At 45.8% G+C, this 26,239-nt stretch overlaps 1 protein-coding gene across 1 annotated transcript in view; it reads right to left on the reverse strand.

Moving 5' to 3' along the window:
- The window catches only part of pard3ba (par-3 family cell polarity regulator beta a), a 168,113-nt gene that overhangs the window by 126,581 nt on the left and 15,293 nt on the right, over positions 1 to 26,239 (reverse strand). Inside the window, exons 3-5 of the mRNA XM_034101017.1 lie at positions 15,264 to 15,438; positions 7,917 to 8,020; positions 2,652 to 2,734 (exon numbers count right to left, since the gene is read on the reverse strand). Of these exons, the coding sequence (XP_033956908.1) occupies positions 2,652 to 2,734; positions 7,917 to 8,020; positions 15,264 to 15,438 (362 nt within the window). The remainder of the gene's footprint in view (positions 1 to 2,651; positions 2,735 to 7,916; positions 8,021 to 15,263; positions 15,439 to 26,239) is intronic.

Here is a 26,239-nt window from a genome sequence, read left to right on the forward strand (position 1 = left end):
AAAAGACGAAGAACAGAAAAGCGACCTCAGGTGGAGGCCGAGTTCTCCTCAAAATGTCTCTGACCGTTTTTACAAAGCTTCAACACGAAATAAAGAGATTTCTAAAGTGTCTGCGTGAGAAAAACTAAACCAAAGAAGACGGAGAAGTTCGAGGTTGATGTGCTTCCTCCACACACACAAGCCCAAGGACTAGCTGGGATCATTATAACACACTCCTCTGTCACTGTCGCCTCGCTCTCGTTAACCTCTGCCACGGTCACACACACACACATACTGTACACACACACACACACACCACCAATTTGCATTCTTATTGCTACATCTAGTGCAAGCTCACAAACACCATCACTCACATTCCCTTAAATTGAATTCAGAGGTACACACATGCATCACATTTACATCTATTAGAACACACACTAACGTCTGCATTACACATGTGCACTGGCCATGAGCTGCACACACACACACACACACACACACACACACACACACACACACACACACACACACACACACACACACACACACACACACACACACACACACACACACACACACACACACACACGCTGTTTAAATGTAATTATATGATGGTAAACAATCACGATACACACACACAGGTACAGAGCTGGTTGTGAATGATGTTTATGTATCCACACAGTGTGCATGAAACACTGAAACACACACACACACACACACACAGCTTCAGCCCATTTACATCCATACAAAAACAGACAGGCACAAACAAGCTCATCAGAGGACGCCGCGGCTTGTTAGTGCTGCACTCTGACGAGCAGAATAGCTCCGCTCGCCCGTTTTAGCATCCCGCCGACACAAACACAAACACGGCCATTCCACCGGGGGAGGCACAGATGAAAGTGCGCCGAGGAGCAAGACAGATGGAGCTCCCACTCTTGGTTGACTTCCTCCAAAGCCACGGAGGCCCGAAAACCGGCGGCCGGGACTCGCTGAAGAAGTTTCCCCCTGGTCGCTCCCCGTGGCTTCTTCCGCAGTCATCCATCTGTTACCGTGGCGACCTATCTGTGAGAGTCCTGCCGCCATTGTATCGTGGAGCGGTCAGGACCTGGCTGCACTTTAAAACGCTGAAAAATCACCATCTGTCACGTTTTAGTATCAATCGGACCAAATGAAAACGCTGTCGGACAACCTCCTCCCCCCTCTGGCACCGCTCCATGAAGCGTGCGTGTGTATGTGTACTGTGTGTGAATGTGTCTACACCATACGCTTCTTCACCACACACACACCTGTTCACACACACCTGACAAGTAAGTATAGCTTGAACAAATGGCACTCGACCTTTGTTTTGCATCACTTTACTTTGCTCAAGTAAATTATGTCACGAAGATAGAACATGTGTAAATATTGTTTGGTTACTGAACTGACGGAAACTAACATCTATTTTGTTTGACATGCTGTCGCCTAAACGAGCCTTTCACAGGCCGACATTGATAGGTTTTACATTTGTAACTGTTGCATTAAGTGGATCATCAGGAATTCTGATACGAAATATAAAATGTATTATTCCAAAGATGCCAACTAGATGAGCGTAGTGGAACTAAGCAACACGGACTATGAGCTTTCAGCTTGATGACCCGTAAATAACAGAATCGATACGGAGCAACAACACACCCCCCTCAGGGGTCACAGGTCAACGCCCGGGATGTCAATTGATTACAACAGCATCATAATGAAATGTAAAGACATGTAATAGAAATAGGGAAATCTTAACAACCCCTTCCCTACTTCAGCAGAGTGGGCCATGACTAAACCTGATGTGTGTTATGTAGCTGATGCTGAGATCGCTATAATACGACATTAACCAATCATGTTGATGCCCCGCGCACACAGGGGGCGGGGCATCAGCGTCCCAGTGGGACAGGCTGAGACTGATGAACCAAAAAACCCGACATATTAATCAATAATGAAAATCATGAGGTGCAGCCCCCTTACTCAATATATTAATGTCCCTAACCGTGTCCAGAACAAAGCCCTTTCTAAACCGCATTCTGGGTTGGATTGACATGTTTTGGAAACCTCTCGACTCTTTTTTGTTTCTGTTGTTTTTGTCGACATGTCGCTTTGAACCCGTCTATGAAAGCTGACACACAAGCAGTGCTGTAAAGTTATCTTTCAGAGTAACTCTTTTCAAACACAAAATAAAAGCATTTCTTTCTTACAGTTAATAATCAAAATGTTGGGGATTGCATCAGAATGTATTCAGAATATAACATTCATTCTGATGCTCTGTTCTAACTCTAATTCAAGTTCAATTGAGAAAATGTCCATTTAACTTTGGCAGCCATCAGTAATGTTGAGATGCTTACACTGCCTGGTTTGTAGCTTTATAGCCGCGGTTTCATAACTTTGTATATGTGAGTAAATAGTTGCAACTTTTACAATAAATTGAGGTGGAATTTCCATCAAAATCATGTTTAAAACTCACCTCCGCTCCGGCACATGGCACACCACCATGTACTGGGACGCATCCACACACCACACACACCCCTTAATCCAGTGTCAGGCTGTCAAACAAAGACTGCTTAATCCCAGACTCCAACACTGCCCCGTACCCAGCTACAGTATGACGTGTCCATTCATAAACGCACTGAAACACACACACACGAGCTTACTTGAAGTTAACTTGGCTCATCTTGGCGGGGGGGTCGTCTGTGCGCACTCGGTCCAACGCTCCTTTCAGCACATGGTTGATGTCCTGATGAAAAACACAAACAGTGAGTCAACATGATAATAACCACAGGGACAAATCAAGAGCGCCGACACTGAACAAACGGTGGAAACGAGGAGGCCCGTCGCCAATTAGCAAAACAATCCAACGCCGCCATCAATCACCTTTGCAGACGGCGAGGAGAGGGCGACCGCCGGACGCTGAGCTCGCCACTACTGTCCCTCTTACTCTGTGTACATGTCTATCTGCTCCCTCCCCCTCTCTGCATCCCCGCGAAGGACGATGCTCTATTTTGAAGACGAAATGAAACGAAGCCCGGGGGAAACGAATACAGACAAGGGAAGAGGGGGAAAGAAATGTGGGAAGACGAGAGAGAAGGACGCCGTCAAACTGTTGAGAGACGCTCGAGGACTGGGAGAGATTGCCCCCCCAATCGTTAAAGACAAGAGGGGTGCAATTAGGTCCTTCTGCCTCGTCACTTTCGTTGTGTCACCAGCATTAATGGCTAAAAAGCTCCCGCCCACCAGCTTCGCATCAACCCCCCCACCCACCCCCCCACACCCAACTCCCCAGTGTACCCCTATGCACACACTGGGTACAACATGCTTTATACCACAGCGAACATCACCTACACACATCCTCTCTGCTGCGGTGTATTTATGGACACATATTCTGCCTTTACAAATAGTGACCCACTTATCTGGGCAGTGGGAGATTACCCCACAATGGAGCGCGCGAGTGTGTGCGTGTGCGTGTGTGTGTGTGTGTGTGTGTGTGTGTGTGTGCGGGGGCAGAAAGACGAGCTCCATTGTTGCTGTGCATCTTCCAGCAACGCCATTAGCTCCCACAGGCAGCCTGCCTCCTTTAGCGCGCACACACACACACACACACACACACACACACACACACACACACACACACACACACACACACACACACACACACACACACACACACACACACACACACACACACACACACACACACACACACACACACACACACACACACACACACACACACACACACACACACACACACACACACACACACACACACACACACACACACACACACACACACACACACACACACACACACACACACACACACACACCACACACACACACACACACACACACACACACACACACACACAGAGGAAGATGCTGGCACATGGCTTAGTATGAACACATGTACACACTCGTGGAAAACACACTTCCAGTTTTACAGGAATTGAGCTACTGTGTCACGCGGTGCAATAACATAAAGATACACAAAAAGGCATGTCTGCTCGACTACAATTACAGTGTTATATAAGATGTAGGGACACACACACACACACAAACCCGTCTTCAACATTAAAGGATCACACCACAATGCCCAATCTAATCCCTGAGAGCACTAAAAACAGCAGCTTCCCTGTTTTGGAGCCATTCAGCGCTCGTATATAAAACACACAAAGAAAGAACATGAAAGTACCAGGTTAGCGCCTTTGTGTGTAAACGTCCAGTGATCGCGTATAGCAGGTCGTATTAGGAGCATTGGGTGAATGGGATTATTCCATCCATATACATTTGGTATACAAACAACTCACTACAATCCAGGAAGTGCACCCGTGAGACTTCTGCTACTGCTGACACATCATTTGACACCTCGACTTCATGACTCACATTTTAAACTTTGTTCAGCTGACTCCGAAAACTCCTTTTAACACTTAAAAAAACATTGTTTAACACTCGTCTCTGCTGACTCTACGGGCTTATAGTCCAGCTCCAATCAGCACTTTCCCTTCAGCTGCTTCTTATGTCAGTGTTCCAACCAAACAAACAAGCACTTTGTGAAATAATACGCCGTTACATAATCTGCTTTCTTCCCCGACTGGTTTCAACGTGGCCGGCTTTGTAATCTCGCAGCGAGTGCTATCATTTGTGAAACCTGTCTGAGAACCACTAACAGGTTGTCTGCTCTGTTATTGTTTTGCACACCGCCCTGCTATACTTCATGTGTCTGTAGTGGAAGGTATGTGTGAATGACGGAGCGGTGTGCAGACGTCTGAGAGATGAGGTGTGAGTGTGAGTGTGTGTCGGATGAGTAATGAGGTGTGTGTTTCTTTCGTGTGAGTCTTCTGGGTGCTGCACGTCAGGCGCTTGAGAAATAGCGTGTGTAAGAAAGGTTGTTTGTATGTACACACACACACACACACACTGCAGGAACACAGCTTCAATGTGCTCGCCGCTGCTCCTTGACCTTCATCGTATCCATTACATCAACCGACTGCTGTGGTGTTCACATTCTTTCTCTTATGTTCGCTGAGAAAACGCAAATCCTCAAGGGGCTCACACACACACACACACACACACACACACACACACACACACACACACACACACACACACACACACACACACACACACACACACACACACACACACACACACACACACACACACACACACACACACACACACACACACACACACACACACACACACACACACACACACACACACACACACACACACACACACACACACACACACACACACACACACACACACACACACACACACACACACACACACACACAGCATCCAGCTGCTAGCATGAGAAACACAAAACACACACTCTACAGACGGACGGGAAAACAGCTTTTAGAGTTTTAAGTCCGACTCCCCGCCGTGTCAACATGTCGAGAGTGGTGCAGTCAGTGATGACGTATATTTGTAGGCCGACCCAGGAGTTTGCATCACAAAAGCAACGGGACTTTAAGCTCTGTGGCGGGAGTAAGAAGGCAACAAGACACTAGGCCAGGGGGGTCAAACTCAATTTCATCACGGGCCACATCAGCATTATGGTTGCACTCAAAGGGCCGGTTGTAACTTTAAGACTATATAAAAATACATATATAAATATTTTATATATTTAAAATAATGTATTCTATTACTTTATTGCCTCTGCATTGGATTATTATCGGATAGGGTAAAAGCTTCATAGATAACTACGTCTGAAAGAAGAAGTCTAGAGCAAATAAGTGCAAGTCTCTTCAGTGAGAATGTCACAACATTATTTTAAAAGAAAAGCCAAATTCTGAAAAAAAGTTACAGTTAAATAAAAAAAAAAAATCTAATGTAAGATGCATTGTGGGACATGTAGTTTATGGACATCGTGCATCTGTAAATCGGCCTGTAACCGTATAATAAACATATTACATTCTTTCAGAGCTCTTGCGGGGCCACATGAAATGAAGTCGCGTGCCGGATTTGGCCCCCGGGCCTTGAGTTTGACACCCCTGCACTAGGCTAAACACAGACCTTATTTCAGGCTTTAACCACTAAAACATTCAAAAGAACGTTCAGACGAGGGAACCGGATGCATTCAAATGCTTATTCATTCTTGGGTTTAAGGACTCAGTCCGGCACCACTCCATTGCATCACTGCAGCTAGAGGTTTTGAACATCAGGCAGAGCGAAGAGTGCATGCAGAAACGTAACAGAGGAGAGTGATGGAGGAAAGGAAAGGAGAAGCAGTCACTTCACTGCCGTTAGCAACATTAAAATGTCTCGTTTATTAGCTTCGAACACGGCAGGAAGTCCCAATCAATTAAAGGGCCGGCTGCATGTTTATCACCGCTCAGCCTTTTGCCGGTTTCATTAGCTCCCCTGATAGAGACTCAGAGTGTGTGAGATTCAAAGACGGAGAGAAGTGGGCCAACCTTGGCCTCCACCAAAGCAGGCAGCAAAATCAATTAAAGGGGCAGCGCGCATATTTATCACCGCATCAGCCTTAATTACACTTTATGTAGCTTTCAATACCTCCAGGGCGAAGAGGGACACGAGTGTGTGTAAGTGTGTATGAGTAAGTGTAGGAGACAAGGGTGAGGGGTTGGAGCGGAGTAGTACAGTGGACGAAGTGATAGTGTATTGATCCTTGGAAGTCCATCAGGCCCAGGACTCAATATGCCCAAGAGCTGTGACGGCCACACACACACACACACACACACACACACACACACACACACACACACACACACACACACACACACACACACACACACACACACACACACACACACACACACACACACACACACACACACACACACACCACACACACACACACACACACACACACACACACACACACACACACACACACACACACACACACACACACACACACACACACACACACACACACACACACACACACACACACACACACACACACACACACACACACACACACACACACACACACACACACACACACACACACACACACACACACACACACACACACACGGAGGAGTTTCGACATCACATGCATTGTCCCCAAATGACAGAGGAGCCGAAGTGGGTTTAAAACTTTGTAAACAGACAATGACAACATCTGCTCGTGAGCGAAACAACAACTGTGTGGGTTTAAATGAAGCTGCGTCTGTCTGCCAGCACACAGATTTCTGGGTAAATCGTCTATAATGAGGCTGCTCTGCTCTGCTGTACGAGGCCCTGAAATATGTGCTGTGTCATTGTGTTTACTCGCCGCCCGCTGATTCCCGCGTTCTGCCGAGTCACCGCTGAGCTGAACGCGGCGGGGGGAACAACAGGACTCCCTTTCTCTACCTTATCTAAACACACACACACATGTAAGCGTGACCTCACACAGCCGTCATGCTGCCCACCACACACACCCAGAGGGACGCACACTGAGTCCTCCTTAATGGTGCTCGGGAGAAAGAAGCAGAGCACTCGAAAAGCCGACCCTCTCAAAGTGCAGCCCGGGGCGTGGAGCTGGACCACAGGAGGAACACACACTGGCTTCTCTGTCTCCACACACCAGTGGAATAATCAGATGTGTGTATTTCTCCCGTGATTTATCTTTTTTATATATTTTCCCTTATCTCTTGCTTTGGTTAAAACATGTTCCTGCTACTAGTTTGAACAGCAGGAGTTTATCCGCAGGAAAAAGAACATTTTGTTAAATTATTCTCTGCTTGTTGTTCTTTTCTTGGTTAAAAGGCAATTGAAAAGGGGAAGGAAATCAGTGACTTCCTCAATTAAGAAAGGCGCACTGGATTACAATTTATTTATGCTGAATTTCATTAAAAGCAACTTAAGCTATCTTGCAAACAACAACAACAAAATATATATACATTAGTTGTTTTCAGTCCCCTAGAAACCTTATTTTACTTTGGTAGTAGACTTACCGGTTCAGGCGGCCTGTTGCTATGGTTATCAGGTGGGGGCATGGCTCTCGCCTGGTAGGGGGTCAGTGCAGAGTCACTGCTGCTCCTCACCAGCAGAGGCGTGTCTGTAGGAAGGAACATACAGTTAGAAATGGAGGAAGACACACCTGCATGACACCGAATGCCTTATATTTAACACACTACTGCACAGAAACCATGTCATGTGTCAGTCCTTAAACTCCGAATGCACTGAGGGTCCTGAGAGGAGGAGGAGGAGGAGGAGGAGGAGGAGGAGGAGGAGGAGGAGGAGGAGGAGGAGGAGGAGGAGGGGAAAGGTAGAAGGAGGTGAGAGAGGAAGAATACAATGTTCTTCTGTCTTGTTGGCATCCTTCGCAGCGAGCAGCTGGCCTTCGCTGGGTGAGACGGACCCCTGAGGCTCTCTGTGCTCTCCAAAAGACACCAAAGCGCATCAAAAATTGAAAATGTGAGAGTCTGTTGACACCTGAAAAACAAAAGCAGACTCCTTATTGAGCAGAGTCAATAGGAAACCTGAAGAAAATGGACACAGGACAAGATAAAAGTGGAGTAACACCTTATATAATCAAATCTATCTCTGTATGGTATAAAACGTGTATTATAATAACTACCACTACACAACCCTGGAGCGATACGCCCAAGCACCCACAGTGCACATTTCATATGCCCAGCTGTTCCCCAAACACACACATTCACACACACATTCACATGCACACACACTTGCCACAACCCTTCCCCGCAGCCCAAGTGCGCAGAGGGAGAGGTAGCATGGGCAGGTCTGAACCACAACAAAACAACTCAAAGGAATCTAATTTGGACCTTTCTGCTGCCTCTAGCTTTTAATACCCGCCCCAGACTGTTATCCGAGGATGGAAACCCGTGGCGGGGTGTTTTCCAAATTTGACTTGACAGAGGAGAGAATAAAGACGGGGGGGAGATGAACAGAAAGGGAAGGGGAGAGATAGCGGGGGGAAAAAGCCTCGAAAAGTGAGACGCGCCGAAAAGGGAAGGCACACAAAATTCTCTGCTTTCCTGTAATCAATCTCTCTTTGGAGGGTCAGTGACAGGGTCCTGGTCTAACGCGGTCAGCATGGAGAGAGCAGGGAGGAGGACATAAGGGGAAGAAGGAGTGGGCAGTGAGTGTGTGAGTGTGATTGCAGACAGATGAATAATGGTCATTACAACCACACATGTGCAAATATCCTTTACTGCTCAACATGTTGTGATTAAAACATCTTTAATATTAGTGATAAATTATTCTGCTGTACCAGATGTATACGGTCTCAATCCTTCTTACGGAGAAAGTTTAAAGGCTTAATGCTAACTCGATGAGACTAAGCTTAAAGAAATGTGTGTTCTTTGATAAGGGCTCTGATATTCCTGTGTTTCCACTTTCTGTTGTTTCACTGAGGAAATCAACACCATGTGGTCTGATCCGATTTAGAAGAGCAGACTTCACGTAGAAATGTTCGGCAGAAACAGCAACGGTGATTTGCAATTGTGAAATTTGCTTTGATTTAACACAATAGCAGAAATAATAAAAGGTATCTTCTAAAAGCTGGCATCAAAGGCTGCAGAAAAACACATCACTTCTGATTTCTCCATCTGATTAAAACCTATAATACTAACACTGTTTTTTAACGTTTTAATATTTCTTTAACACTGTATTAGTACGTAGATGCTCAGGAAGCACTCTTCTTTCCTTTTTTCAGACCAACACATGCAACCGTTTACAAGTTCAGAGGGGCCGTGTGTAGAAAGCAGTAAAACTTAATGGATGGTTCTCCGCTCTGTGTCCACCTGTCCAACGCACTCATGGGAAGTGAATACCGATAAGAATACACATGTACTCCGAACAGCATGTATCAGGTGTTCAAGCATGTGCTTTAAAGTGGTCTGCTGAGGATTAAACAAAGAACTTTCCCACAATATGGGAGACAAGTTGACACCTATCCTACAGAGTGATGCATTGCAGAACATTAAATCAAACGGCAAGGATGCTAGGTACATTAGGAACCAAAATACCTGCAAGGCCAGCCTCTTCAAAGACACTCGATGATAAACTTCTAAAGTCGCTATAATGGAGTTTACAATGAGCTCAGTCTGCGAATAAGGCCTTAAGTCGTGACACCCTGCATACTTCACCACAATGTCAACGATGCAACTTTCCCAAGTGCCCAAGGCCGCTCCATGGCCACAGGCAGGCTCCATTACCCAGCGGCCAGCCCCATAAATCCTCCTCCATTTATCCATCGGAGTCAAACCCGCCTCCATCAATCCTCCCACCACTTGGAGCCCCATGTGAAGGAACCTGAGGGTCACCGGCTTTGACCTTTAACCCGTGCCGACCCCTCGGGGGGTCAAGCGGTGTCGCAGAGGGTCAGGGATATTGATGAGTGACAGTTTTAACTCTCTTAGGTCAGCCCCTGTTTGAAGAGACATTACTAATCAAAGGTGACTGGCTTTTAGCGTGGGTTAATATTTACTTAAAATGTACCCTTTTTACGTCCCTGAGAAAAAGGAATGTTTATTTACCCCGAACCAGCTTGTATTATTACTAGGGATGTCTCGATCACCTTTTTTTGCTCCCGATCCGATTCCGATCATTTCATTTTGACAATCTGCCGATACCCATTTTTCCCGATCCGATCTTTATGCAATGCATTAAGAGAGAACAAAGGGAACAGATAACGGCTGGTCATCCAACGCGATGAAGTCAGCTATCTTGGCTGTTATTCTTTTGGCCTTTTCACTGTTCTGGGGCAGTTTCTCTTTCCTTTTCAAAGCCTCTGAAAGTGTCGGTTGTTTCAGTGCCGTTACCTGAGTGGCCGCTGTGTACTCGTCGTGTTGTTGTTGGTGTTTGTTTCTCAGGTAGCGTATTAGATTGGTCGTGTTGAACGTAGCTCTGTTCTTTCCACAACGCGGAACCTCCGCCTTGCAAACATTGCATCTGGCTGTTACACTGCCTTCGCTTTCAATTTTATAATACTTCCAAACTGCTGACATTTTCTCTGTCCCGACTCCCGAGTCACCAGCTGAACGTAGCCTCTCGTTAGCTTGCTGCTACTATTAGACACTGCGCCCACTCTGTTGCTTTGAGAGGAATAAGCAACCAGGTCTGAAAACAAGCCCAAAAGAAGCAACACATACATGATGTTGTGTAATTTTAAACCAAAACTAAGTCCTCAGGATGACTTTAAGACGTGAACATGGTCATTTTTATTTTGTAACATTACATTTAAAAAAAAAAAAAATTATAAAAAAAAAAAAAAAAAAAAATCCCGATCCCCGATTTTTTGAAAATCACGTGATCGGCTCCGATCCCCGATCACGTGATCGGATCGGGACATCTCTAATTATTACATACATATACACAATGTAAGTGTGTCTGGCATACTAGAAATATCCTTGGCTAAGATTAGCTCTCGTGAAACTGACATCCTAAGGCTTTGAAACCTTAAGGTCAGAGTAACCCGTGTGAGGTAGCAACAGCCTCAAGCACACGCCGCTTTAACATCTGATTTCCTCATGATAAAAACATAATTGACTAAATGAATATCATGATCGAATGGAAAAAAAACGAAATCATAACCCTCTGTGGAAGTGATGGGTAGAGACTTGGTATCAAAGCAGCTGTCTGGCATCAGGAGCTGAACATCATGCATGCCCTGTGTGAGCAGACATTTTGATTTATTTTAAGATCAGACATTTTCTGACATGCACTCTCCTGCCAAAATGGCGAGGAAGAGGTGGAGGCACCTCAACTTCGGATGTACCCTGCGTCACCAGCCACACTAATCAGAAGGACCACTTCTGTAGCTGGAGAGACCCTGAAGAGGCCGTCTGAACTTCCACTTCTGTGCTTTTCTGCCTCCGACTCGTCACCTAACTAGGCTGCTTATGCAACATGTTGAACACTGAGGTTTATTTTGAGAATTTCCTCTTCTGTGAGAGTTCTGCAGAGCATGCTGGGGCGGGATGAAAACAAGGGTGCATCGTGTCTCTCTCCGACTGTGTCTGAGTGTCTGTGTCTGTGTCTGTGTGTGTGTGTGTGTGTGTGTGTGTGTGTGTGTGTGTGTGTGTGTGTGTGTGTGTGTGTGTGTGTGTGTGTGTGTGTGTGTGTGTGTGTGTGTGTGTGTGTGTGTGTGTGTGTGTGTGTGCTCGTGCGTGCGTGTGTGTGTCTGTGTCTGTGTGTGTGTGTGTGTGTGTGTGTGTGTGTGTGTGTGTGTGTGTGTGTGTGTGTGTGTGTGTGTGTGTGTGTGTGCTCGTGCGTGCGTGTGTGTGTGTGTGTGTGCGTGTGTGTGTGTGTGTCATGTTAATCAGTGTGAGTGCCTTTGTTGGCCATTGAGTTTGCATGAGCAAGCAGCGTGTATGGCGTCTGTGTACTCTTTATATTTATATTTGTCTGCAGTTGTGTAGTGTGTGTGTGTGTGTGTGTGTGTGTGTGTGTGTGTGTGTGTGTGTGTGTGTGTGTGTGTGTGTGTGTGTGTGTGTGTGTGTGTGTGTGTGTGTGTGTGTGTGTGTGTGTGTGTGTGTGTGTGTGTGTGTGTGTGTGTGTGTGTGTGTGTGTGTGTGTGTGTGTGTGTGTGTGTGTGTGTGTTCATGCCACGGGCCAGGGTGGTTGTTTCTCTCCCAATCGATAAAGCCAGGCTCAGGCTGCTCATGGGATGATGCGATAAGGAGTGTCTTCCTGGGTGTGTGTGTGTGTGTGTGTGTGTGTGTGTGTGTGTGTGTGTGTGTGTGTGTGTGTGTGTGTGTGTGTGTGTGTGTGTGTGTGTGTGTGCGCGTGCGTGCGTGCGTGCGTGCGTGAAGCCCAGGACAAACAGCAGTCCAGCTTGCCACACAACACTTTGATGCCTGACTGATTACCGAGTCGCGTCGTGTTCCGTCCGCCACCACTCACTGCGATCACATGCACACGGCAACCGGATTATTGGGAGTAATCAGATTACGGTGACCGTGTGATTAAAGCATTCACATGGTTTGCGGTGACCCAATTTTCCCAGAAACCCCAGTTTACATGATTTGTCGATAAATAGGTTAATGTCTGGGAGGATGTTGCCGCCTACATCTTGTGATCCCACAGCTGCCAGCCTCGTTCTGTGTTCGGGCTCATAAGCACAGCAAATATATGATGATGCCACAGCTGGCGATGTTAACTCTAATTTGACAATGACAACCCAGTTCAAGTGTTTACATACTGTACATGACAGCCTGCATTGCTTTGATCTACTCTTGTTTAACGCTTTGAACGTTTTCCCTCCCTTTTGAAGCGGCTAATAGAACAGTCGCTACATGTCTTAGCTCAACATGCAGTTCGTTGTCATTTCCATGCAACGCTAGGCATGCCGCTGTCGGTAGACGTTTTTAAGGACAGATTTGACACAGTTTGAAACTGTGGGAATATGCTTTGCTGATAGGACTTTATATTCTTTTGTTGCCCCCTCATTGACATGCTGGATATACCCAATGGATTATTTTTGATACTGACAATCAAGTGTAATGTGTTTTAGTCATACAATAATATTAAACAACAATACTTCAAGATAAACTAAATTATTTTTGCAGCAATCCTAAATAACGAGATGCCTTTCCTTTTTCTATTTAATTCCATAATTAGCAGAATATGTCTGCCTTTGGACTGACAGCATAAGACATGAGTAAACAACATCGTTGCACTGTGAGAAACTGGGAAGGACATATACTGTTATTAGACATTTTATAGACCATAAATAATTGTTGGTTTCAGTACTACAGTATAAATACTAAATGTGTGTAACACCCAGTTGACAACTCATCTTGTAACAGGGACAGCTCACACAATCACAGTTACACACACAGACACACACTCCCCTGAGACCTTCTCAGAAGAGGATGGCTGTTTAACTCCTAAAAGTATGCTGGGATTCTTTTGTCGAATCCTACGTGTGTGTGTGTGTGTGTGTGTGTGTGTGTGTGTGTGTGTGTGTGTGTGTGTGTGTGTGTGTCCGGATGACAAAAGGCTGTCTTATTGCATGAGTCTGGGCTCTGTATGCGGGGCGTCACAGGGTCAAATCATAACCAAGTTAGTCAGGGTTCAACAGCGCTGCAGAGCCGAGAGGGGGGGTTGGAGGTCCCGCCGGGTTGAAAGAAGGGTGGGGGGGGGCTGAATTAGTCCATTCATGCTCGGCTGGCATGCTAACAGGCTACAGTGCTAATCTAGTTAGAGGTGGAAGCCATGCAGAGACGGGGCGGGGACGGAGAAGGTATCGGGTGGGGGGGTCAGGGTCTAGAGGGCTGGATGGCAGGTGGTTGAAGCTGAATAGTAGAGTAGGCAGAACATGACTGAGTGGAGGGGGGGGCAGATGACGGGGCAGAGGGCAAATGCGGGCAGAGGGAGAGGGGTGGCAAAGGGCAGGTGTGTGTATGTGTGTGTGTGTGTTGTCACACTGTTATTCTATAGCCGACAGATGGAGAGAGGGGGAATGAAAGGGGGTCCAGTGATTAGACAGACCCATCGCGGCTAATGTAATCTTTCATCTCAACCTCCTGGCATTCAAGAATCAATGCAAGCACTGAAATGGTAAATAATGATATGTCCAGAGAGGAGTCCGTGATATCCATCCATAGCCACAACTGAATGCAGCCCAGACGACGGAGCAGCCTCCCCCCAGAGGCTCCCTCGGGCTCCAGCCGCGTGATGATGTTTCCCACTGGAGACGCACCATGACCCAATAACCAAGTATAACTGCCATTCCTTGTTCGTTTGAAGCTGTATTTTTATATAGTCGTGTGCAGTGCGCTAGTGGCATTCTCACTTGTGTTTTAGTATCTGCTTTATGAGAGCGACCTTCATCCACTCACTGAATATTTGCACAACAGGAGGCGGAGAATAGTTGTTTTTGAGCAACGTGCCCTGTGAGGAGCAGAATCGGAGCGTATCCATCAGCTTAATGCGCACGGAGAGACGTTGTCGTCAGTGTGGGAAGATAAAAGCGCAGAATGTACCTTTAAAGACTCTCCTGTGACATGTCTCCCTGCTTTAGGAGAGTGCGGACGGCGGGAGAGAACGCTGCGTCAACACTGCATCTGTTTTCACACGCAATCAAGTTACAGTAACAAAAAAACTCTTTTTTACTCAGCGGGTTCAGCTCACAGCTGTTCCATAAATGTATTTCTAACATTTCTCTCACAGTCACACGCCTACACACACCTCCCTCCGTCTCCCCACGATGCACTTTCTCACATGCACTAAGAAATGTGTTGATTGTGTTGTGCAGAAACTTCTGTTACATTTAGAAACTATGTCTTTTCAGGAGGTGAATTTGAAACCTCGGTGTGGAAATGACTTACTGGCTTTGAGGCTGGCCTCGTTGACTTCTATCTCCGCTCTCATTGGCTCCTGGTACTCAAGGTGGGGAAAGTAGAACAGGGGTTCAGGGCTGGGGGCGGCGCTGGAGTATCCGTTGGACAGGGTCTCTCTGGGGCTTTCCGTCCTCCCGCGCTGGACTTCGAACACCGCTAAAAGCTGGATGAGAGACAGAGTCAGACAGCGGCCTAAATATGAAAGGTTTCTCAACATAATGTGCAAGCTTTTCCTCGACAATCAAACAATGGGAACTCTGGCAGGAGAACAAGCTAGCAACACGCAGCCAGGTTATATAGCGTCTCCACTGTGCCACCATCACAGAGAGGCTTTTACGTGATTCATCTTGCCAACGGCGGGGTAGCAACCGGCTCCATCCTGCCAAGTGTGAGGATGTGCGTGTGCTGGATTCACAGCTCATCAGAACCTCTTATAATCAGTTGCCACAATAACTTTCCTCGTTTAATATTCAAAAAATCTGACCGGCTCAAGAGGAGTTATCGCACGAGGCGAGGCGTACGAAATTAGCAGTGAAATGAGATCCGACACGAGAATGAGAAGCTGTCAAACACAATGACACGGCTGCCACAATGAGACGGGGGGCGCCGAGTGAACACGGGACGGAGGGCAGGGGGACGACAAACAATCCTAATTGAGACAGGGACATGATGGCAGATAGGGCGAAGGGGAGTGTGTGTGTGTGTGTGTGTGTGTGTGTGTGTGTGTGTGTGTGTGTGTGTGTGTGTGTGTGTTGACTTCAGGGCCGTGCCATCGCGGCTTGATAGATGGGCGCGTGGCGGCATGACGCTCTCATTAAAAGGAAGGAAATGACCACTTAATGAAAAGCAATAACGGCGATGGAACGAGGGATGGAAGTAAAACAATAGACGAGTGGAGGACGTCGATTAACAACGAGAGGAGCGCAGAGGCCGTGCGTGTGAGTGTTTAAAAAGTGTGTAAACAATAAGCAAAGAGGAGACGACGAATGTATCATCCATCACGCTGAGACGCCGCCTCTCACCCGCCTGTGATTCAATATCCTCATCTGCTCGACGCCACGCGACGGAGATTCTCTTTCTGCATTTGGGTGAGCATTAAAAGGATGTGGAGTCGAGGCGCTGGCGGAGAAGAGAGAGAAACAATCTGATTGGCCGCTTGATGGATGCTTCTTGAGCTCGTTCTCTCTTCTTTATCTGCTTTCCTCTTTCTCTCCTTATCTCCTTCCCGAGCCTCCGTCTCTTTCTCCGAACTCGCTGACAGCATCAATCAAAGAAGAAGAAGTCTCGGGGCGTAATGCGATTTGCGCGCACGCTACGAGCACGGACGGGAACATTAAAAAAACAAAAACTTTTACGATGTATTCGTTCTGAACAACAACAACTTCTTTTAATGTGTGGAGGGGTGATGATTTGCTTTCAGGGAGTTTATTTTTTTATGGCTGACACAGGCGGGGAGTGATGCAAATGGAGGCCGCCTGGCTGCTTCCACTCATCACTCAATCAAACACGAAGTATCAACAGGATGAATCTCGCACCGCTTCAACAGTCGGGATGAAGACACACACAAATCTTCCTAGTCAAAGATCTAACAAATAAAAAAACTGTTAAATAATTATTTAAATGCTAACTGTTAAATGGACTAAAAGCGTGCTCAAATATCTGACAGCTGATTGGTCGAGGGTCGAACAGAGGTGAGAGACAGCGTGTGTTAAAACGCTGACGGCAAATCATCACTGCTTCAGCACACACACACTTCGTGAACAATGAATCCAAATCACAAGTCAAGAGACGAACGAGAAATGGTTCAATGGTGAATGCATAAGAGAGGCGAAGCCCCTCCCTTTCCGGGGGGCTCCATGGGACCTTGTTTCGGAAAAATTATGTATTGAAGTCAATGGAGAGAGAAAAGTTATCTTTCGATCCCGTTTGAATTGTGCCACGAATTCCACACGTGATGTTTGTCAATCTTAAAAGATAATTTTGCAAGTCAAACAAATAAAACTGTGAAGTAACACTTTTCTTTGTGTGAAACCGCTCAATGAACTACATCTCCCGTCTCGCACCACACACCAAGATGGCCGTCACGTTGGAACATTCCACTTCTTTCTTTCAGAACGAGGCGGAAAGTATTAAACGAGGTGAAAATCACTCCAAGTCTGGGCGCGTTGAGAGCTGTGCACACACAAGGGGAGCTAGTCGGTTCCTGAGAGCCAGCATGCGGGACCGGGACTCTGGGACTTGTAGTCTTTCTTGTTGAGTATTTTTCACAGTCTTATATTTCAACCGTTTTACAACAAACTGTGATTTTTTTGACGTGGAAACGATTTATTAAGATTGACAAACATCATGTGTGTAATTCGTGGCACAATTCAAACGGGACCGAAAGATAGCTTTTCTCTCTCCATTGACTTCAATACACATTTTCCGAAATAAGGTCCCATGGGGCGGAAGTAGATGGGCGGGACTTCGCCTCTCTATAGTTCACCAATCTAACACAAAATATATGTGCACGGCTAGAAATCAGTCGGGGCAGGGGTGGATGACGAGACAATGGCCCCTGGGCACAGACAAGCCCCGTTACGTAAGAGCGAGACACACCGACACTTCATTGTGCGTCTCTTTGTAATGATTGTTGGTCTTTAGGAAGGGGGCTTCCAGATGCTTTGGGCCCCTGAGCCGGTTAGGCCTGTATTATAATCCGTGTATAATTTAGGGTTAAGAGAATAAAATGCTTTGTTTAAAATAAAAATTGAGTGAGCCGTTCCTTTAATATTACAAGATGTGCCCCCTGTTGTTTCACAATATCTCGGCGCATGTACGACTGAAGAACTGATTCCATTCTCTCACTACGGATTAGCTATCAGCATGAGAGGAAACCTGGGAGAAGCTTTCCCTTCGAAAAGGCACACGGTGGTTTAAGATGCAGTCCTCACACACAGCTCCAACATGCTCTCTTGGAGGACCCCGCGCCCCGGGTGAAGAAAACAACCGCGTCCTGGTGTGTTTACTGAACACACCTTTTTCCCTCATCCCTCGTGGCCGCGTTTAGTATTCTAGGAAACAAATCGCCTTATTGTTCCTGCTACGTCTGCGGGGGGATATTGATATGGACCTGGGGAGCCTGCATGTCAACCTGCTGAATAATATGACCTCTTTGTCTCATTTACATACGACACACACACACCGATACCTGAGCCCAATACAAATGGCTGGAGCCTTCGTATTGTCATGTTATGATCGTCTGTAAATCGCAATGCAGCGTGTGTATCCAACGTGACCAGACTAGCTGGGGAAGACTGTGTGTGTGGAGCCAAGCGATTATCATGACACACATGAAAGCCGTATACAATAACACGCGTGAAGCAAAGAGCGAGATAAACACTGCGTCTGTGTGGATTCGCGCACACACACCGCCTAGGGCGCAGGGTTATAAAATGTTGGAATAAATGTGGCCTGAGGGGGACAGACGCAGTTTATTTTACTCGATTTCAGAGAAAGGCAAGCGTACACACATATCCCGTAATACTAGAACAAGTTATTATGTTGGTTTATTTATTAACTGAAGCTCCTATTCACAACGAATCAAGTGGTTTTACAATGAGAATGTATTTGTGTACTTTTCTACCGTGGCAGACTTTGAGTATATTTAAATGAATTTTCCGTAATAGTTGGATGTAAATAATGCAGGATATAAAATAAGGGCTCCACTCTGCCTGATGAATGCTACAGATGTGCCTTCAAAACACCGAAGGGACACGTTCAACAGTATTATGTTCAAGATAAAGTAGTCCCTGGTTGATACTGTAATATGTTTCCAGATGTTGAATTAATTCTTAAGGGGGCCTTTCCCTAACAACTCCAAGACAACTGAGCAACCTGTCTCCCTCGAGGAAGATCGGAGAAGTGGGTAAATGTGGAAAAAGCTTTTTGATGGAATGGATTTTCTCACTGTAGTAATGTTAGCATGAGTAACGCCCGGGATAAACAGGTTGTTAACCGAGGCGAAACACCGTCACACAGCAAAATGAACCCACAGCAGGTACTTCTAACAGATGCGTTTCAACGGTATCAAAGTGTTTCATGATGTAAAATCTGTGACTTGATCATAATCTCCTCGCTGCCTTAGAGAAACTGTATCAACTGGCCATGTGTGCCCTTATGATGCAACAAAGCAGTGTTGAATAGGTATGAGAGCTAGTTAGCTGTTAGCTAGCCCAACCATACATGGCTAATAAAGAGCTAACAGATGAGTGTCCAAGTTTTATTCACAAAAAATTAGTATTGGGTGAATGGAAATTACTTTATCATAATGTGTTCAAATTAATGTTAAGATTTAGTTTTTTACAATTACACATTAATACAGTTGTTTTTTACATTGTTATCCAAATGTATTAATTAATATATATCATGTTGTTGTTTTTAACTTGTGGGTTTTACCATGCTTTGTCCAAGTGTAGGTTTTGGTATTGTCTAGTCTTGTGACGGTTGTGAATGAAAACATAAAAAATAGTATAGATATTATCACTGATAAGTAAATGTTCTGGTATTGTGACGTCCCGACACAGCAGGCAGTTGAGAAATGACCTCATGGTGTGGGTTTCCATACCCCTGAGATGTAACCAAGCCTGACCTTTGACCTCTTCTTTATGAGAGGAAAAACGTATTTCTAGACTGTGGTCAATGCACACATTATTATGAACACTATTACTGAGATGGCTCTCGCGCAGGCTGTGAGAGCCAATCAGACGCAGAGCTTCATGCATCATAGTTCTTGGATGTCCAATAAGCAGGAAATGAAATTATCCGCGCTGCTGTAAACAATAGATGGTGTTTACATGTTGCAACTCACAGATGGAACAGCTGAGTGTCTTTAATAATTGATGTACTTGCTAAGAATTAATTAGCCAAATGAAGCATGTCCTGCATGGGATACACTCGGGAGAAAGTAGTACGTTCAGCATGGACACACACACACACATATATTTATCCAATCAGGGATGTTCACGCACTGTATATGCCATCATCTAAAAATACACACCACAGAAAAAACACAAATGGATTTGACAGTAAGTGGAAACAATCTCATACTTTACACAGTAAGAGGATGAACAGTGCCACCTTGCTTTAGTCTAACACAACTGCATGCTGGGAACACTCAGGACTCAAGTCTTTACATAAGCATCAGCAACACACACACACACACACACAAAACTCACAAACACACACTTCCTCATTTCAGCCGCTGTTACTAATCAACCCATTTTTCTTCTTCTCTCTCAACGCTGTCTAGAACGGCTGTGTGTGTGTGTGTGTGTGTGTGTGTGTGTGTGTGTGTGTGTGTGTGTGTGTGTGTGTGTGTGTGTGTGTGTGTGTGTGTGTGTGTGTGTGTGTGTGTGTGTGTGAGCAGTCGATTGAGATGCTCTGCTTTTCGCCTGTTGTCATTTATCTTACGACTGCCCCCCCCCGCTCCGTTTTCTCCCTCTCACGTTATTCTTCATTCTTTCTTTGAACGAGAGATGCATAATTCAGAAGCAGCACGCAGAATCCTGACAGAAGTCTGGTAACCCAATCATCTCTCACACACACACAGACACACACAAGACCTCATATATACAGTACACACACACAGCTTCTGACTCACCCTTTCTTTATGAAGGTACAGGTCTACAAAGACTATCTCTGACACCTGCTTTTTCAAGCGCTTAAAATCTGAATAAGAGAGAATAAACCTCCCACTCTGAGTGTCCTGACTTCACGACAGGAAGTGAAATGTGTGTGTACGTTTCTGAACGCACCATACCCACAAAGATTTAAACTGCAGTTTGCATTCAGCTGATGGAGCTGTGCACAAAAACAAATACTTCCTCCGCGTCCTGAGCTTTGTGCATCTGGTGTTGTTTTTCTTTCTCTGAATTCCAAGCGGCTGAGGTGTGAAGAGACGGCAGAGTCGAGTGTTTCCAGACAGAAGATATCCAATTCAACAAAGAGCAGATAAGATGTGTGGAGAATGGGTTTCTCCATGCTTGTAAAGCGTGATGAATATTGACAGTGCACAGGTACAAGGGGGGTGAACTGTGAATGTTGGCTCTTGATATCCACGGATTATGTGAGAAATGGCAATCAATTTGAAACAAGGCGCATATTTCCCCTTTTAGATTCACTCGCAGTTCATTGTACAGTAATTTGAGGTATTGAAGCTGCAGCTGGAGGCATGGCAAAGAGGTATGCCTCTAAACCTCTGGGTTTATAAAACAAAGTTAATGTGTTCATTGAAGTTACCTAAACTTGCCTTTTCTCTTTTGTTCAGCGAGGTGCAAAAATAGTTCACATTTTATTACCGTACTTTTCGGACTATAAACCGCGACTTTTTTCCCCATTGTTTTTGTACAGCTAACGGCCACTAGGGAACCTCCTAGATCTATGGATTTCACAGGTGAAATTAACCACCTTTAACGCTATGGGCTCTATGACCGGTCCGCGCCCGCCACCTCTAAGGGCGGGCTCCAGCGGGAAAAGCTGGAGGCCGGAAAAGAGTGAGACAGGTAGCGCGCCAAAGTGAAAGTGGAACCGAGAGACAGAACGAGAGCAAGACAGACGGACCATTTAGCTGCTGCTGCGGCTCATATGCAGGTGCGCTTTATAGTCCGAAAGGTACGGTAATAGGTTTTCGGTCTCAATCGCAACGCTAACGTCTTTTTCAATACGGCATAATGTTTATTTTTTAAATGACGGTCCTTTTTTGAGTAGAAGACACTAAACAGTACAACATGTATCAAATCTATGGTTTGAAGTCTCCTTTGATAATGAAGCTACTCAGTATAGCACAAACAACTCTGCGGCCGACAGATGTACTTACGTGGACTCAAGCATGTAGCAAAAACTAATCCATGTTCGAGAACTCAGAGTACACACACATGGGTGTTTCCGGGGCACCGTATTGGGGCCATCAGAGGAATGCTTGGCTAGGGTTATTTAAACAAGTAGAAAAGTGGTTGTATTACCGGTGAGAGCGGGGCTAATCCTGCTTCTATTCCAGTCTGAACACACTACCAGATGTGGGGTATTACCTCTCAGGAACACACACACCTGGCTCTGGGCCTACACAGATACACCGTCTCCCACTACAGAACTGAAGCACACACACAGATCCAACTTGTCAGGCCTGTGGTAAGGGACTCCTTCAGAATAATGAATCATATACGGAGACATCACGACTTGAACCTCTAAATGTTTCCTTCTTTCTGTTTGAAGACATGCCAGTACTTCCAAATAGCAGCTAGTGCTTCCGCATTGAACATAACGTCCCTTTGATGCTCCTGACACTCGGATCCAAACACACCAAAGAAAATTCCTCGGTCTGTTGCTGCAGCGGTGTAAGCAAATGATGACCCAGATCGAACACTGCTTTCACACATTAAAAATAGCACAGTCGGAGAAACATGGGCAGAAATATAAAAACGCAGTCCTATATCGAGGAGGAAAACATGATACATACAGAAATATCGTTTTATGATGTGAACAAGAACACATATCCCATGGGTGCTGCTAACTGTTAGTTGTGTCCTTGTATGTCCGGATTATTCTCCCATTATACATTTAGTTTGTGTGAGAAAGATACTTTTGAAAGGCCACATTTTTTGCATTTGCGGCAGCACACAGACTCAAATATGGAAAGTGAAATGTGCACTGCTGAAAGACATCCAACGTTTTGTGTTTGCATAATATGCAGTCGTTTTTTTCAGTTACTCTGACGGCAAAAAGGAAGCATGAAATGTGGCAAAATATTTTTATCAAAAAGAGCTTTCCACTCAAAGGTGGGGTAAGTTTGAGAAACCGGCTCGAGATACACTTTTTGTTATATTCCATGGAATGCTCTGAACATCCCGATAGCAATGAATATCTGAAGTGCTTTGACAAAACATCCATAAAGAAATGTCATCTGTAAAAAGCACGACCAATCATCTGAGCCGGCTAAAGTAACTGGATGGCCTACCTGCCTGTCAGCCTCCCATCTGGGCACACACTTATCTCGTGCCCTCATTGGTCACGTTCGTGTGTGCTGGGGGAGGGGCTCTGTGAGGAAGTGGCAGATTTCTTCCGGCTGTGTATTTTCAAATTCTAGCGCACTCGAGCTGGTTTCTCCAAAATTACCTACCTTTAATCTACCAAATATTTGAAAAAAAACTGCAAATCCAACCTATTTAAATATGCAGGCCTCTTTAATAAAGTCAGTGTAGCATCCAACAGGTGATTCAGCAATTGCATAAAAAAAGGATACAAAATTCAGATTTTCAGAGCATCAAATATTCTTGAAGTATTGGCTTTGGGTTTTTTCAACCTCAAGGATTGTTTCCCACGTCTGTGAAAAATTATTGTTTGAAGTTCTGTTTGAATTCACACTGAATGTATGGGAGGAAATCACAGTTTTCCAATGAAAAGAGATTTATATTGTGAGGAAAAAACAACCTTAGTCTACAGAACCCACAGAGGACCACACACACAAAGATAAAACACAAGTAAAAGGTACAGAAACTATTCTGCAGACCTCACAGACAAATTGTTGAGGCGCACTGCCAACAAGGTAAAGAGGTTCTTTGAGTTATATTCCCCTCTTGCTCTCTCCACACACACACACACACACACACACACACACACACACACACACACACACACACACACACACACACACACACACACACACACACACACACACACACACACACACACACACACACACACACACACACACACACACACACACACACACCAGCTGAGGTATTGCGGTGCCGGCTCTGCGCGGTGAAAGGCCACATTATTATTTATGCACACTCATAAAGGGAGAGGGTAAACTCTTCATAAATCACACATGCCCGAGAGGCCGAGAGCGAGAGAAAGAGGGGGAGATCAGGGAGTGAGGGATATGTGTGACAGGGGCGCTCCAGGCTTCGTATTTCTCAGGCCCGCAACGCAAATATCAACCCGGCTCGTTCATCATTCCCGCGGCGCAAACACATCAGCGGTGGTTACACTGGTCCCCGCTCTGCATCTGTGGACATGACACATGCGCGGGAACTCCCCCGGCTCGCGGAAAGTCATAACCTCCCCTCGCTCATAAGTGTGCATAAACATTCCCATATACACACAAACACGGGGCGGAATCGCACACATGTTCCCGCTCTATTCCCCCCACAAGTCAGAGCCGGAGCCAAATAATCAGCTTTCTTTTCCCTGTGGCCGCCGCCAGGCCAGCTGCTCCCTCCAACCTCCCCTCCCCTCCTCCCTCCTCCCTCCTCCATCCTTTCCTCCCTTCCGGGATCTAACAGAGAAATAGGAGAAGTGATTAACTCAGAGCTGCGAGGCTTGTGCCCCCTCACCTGTGGCTCTCTCCTCCTCCTCTAGTCTCCATCTGCCCTCCCTCCACATTAGACTTTCATATCGTACGTCACCTCTTTCTTGCCGCCTGTCGCCCTGCTTTTGGCTGTGGACAAGAATTGGAAAAGTGGAAAAGAAAAACTATGTTTTCCATTCTAATTATTCACTCATTTATTTACCAGCTTTCTGTGGGGACCTAAAAGTGTTTTCCTGCCAGCTTCTTCAGAGGTAACCCCGCTTTCCACCCAGCTTGCTGATATATACATTACTGTCATTCAGTACCCGCCGTTGCCATGGAGAGCTGACATCACTCACAGCCTAAAGGTGTTTTGGAGGAGGAAGAAAAGCTGATTTTTCCTGCACCCATCAACATATGTGTTCCTTGCAACACGCCTTATTAGATAGTTATTGACTCGACATCAGAGCCCGGAGTGGAGACGTGGGATTTGTGCTGCGATACATGTCTGCAAGCCGAACAAGAACAAAACACCAGCTGACAGCACCATCCGTCAGATTACAGAAAGGTGAGCTACGGGGCGTTTGAGAAACGTCACACAGGAAACAGACGTGTGAGAGGTGTGAGTACTGACAGAATAATGATGGAGACTCTTCTAATTAACACTCGATGCTAAATAGACGGCATAACTGACAAAAACAATTATGTAAAAGGAACATTTTTTACAACTTTCTAGCGGTGCGTTTAATCCGGACTTTCCAGGTTGAAATATATTCATCAGCAAGACTCAAATCTGACTGACTTTAATTGCTTCCAACAGGATCCTCATCTGTGATGTGAACGCTAATAAAACTGCCACTCCTCCTTTCCGTACGTCCCTCCCTGTCAGACGGCTAATCATTCAAGTGGCCTATTCAGACACATTATCGTCCACCGAGCTCCATTCATTAGTCCAATCAGTTCTGTGATGAGGCAGCGGCCGAATAACAACAATAGTGAGTGCACGGAAGTGTGTGTGCACCACAGTGGACGCAGATGCGGTTTCAGCTGTGTAATTGCACCCAAAATCATTAAATACTTAACCTATATTAGTTGGATTTAGTGTTATACGCATTTATCCACGAGTTGCAGGGAAATTGTACACACACACACACTCCCACACACACACACACACACACACACACACACACACACACACCCCCCGGAGTGTGACTTTCTGCTGATTTGAGTTATTAGCAGTTGGAGTGAGCGGGGACTCTGCGAGCAGGGGGACAACACACCACACGTTCACACAAAACACACACTTGTAAATGCACTGGGGGCGATGTCCTATAGGGAGGCAGATGGTGGGAGAACGCTCAGGTCAGAGAGTGGATTTGCTCACATTAGCTTCTCTGCACACTGCGCTGGCTAAAGCTAATACTGACAACAAACACATCGTAATGCTGCAGACCGTTTATATTTCACATTTCATGTCTGTTTCTCAAAGTGGTGGGGCGCAGAGATGTGATAGGTGGGTCGCGATGAACGGGAGATTTATTTTATTTTTTTAAAATACATTTTTTGGACCTCAGGCCGGAATCGAACCTGGGTCCTCGCGGGCGGTAGTGGACTGTTACAGCTGGAGACTCGCAAC

Source organism: Pseudochaenichthys georgianus, chromosome 2, assembly GCF_902827115.2.
Source record: "Pseudochaenichthys georgianus chromosome 2, fPseGeo1.2, whole genome shotgun sequence".
NCBI classification, from domain to species: domain Eukaryota; kingdom Metazoa; phylum Chordata; class Actinopteri; order Perciformes; family Channichthyidae; genus Pseudochaenichthys; species Pseudochaenichthys georgianus.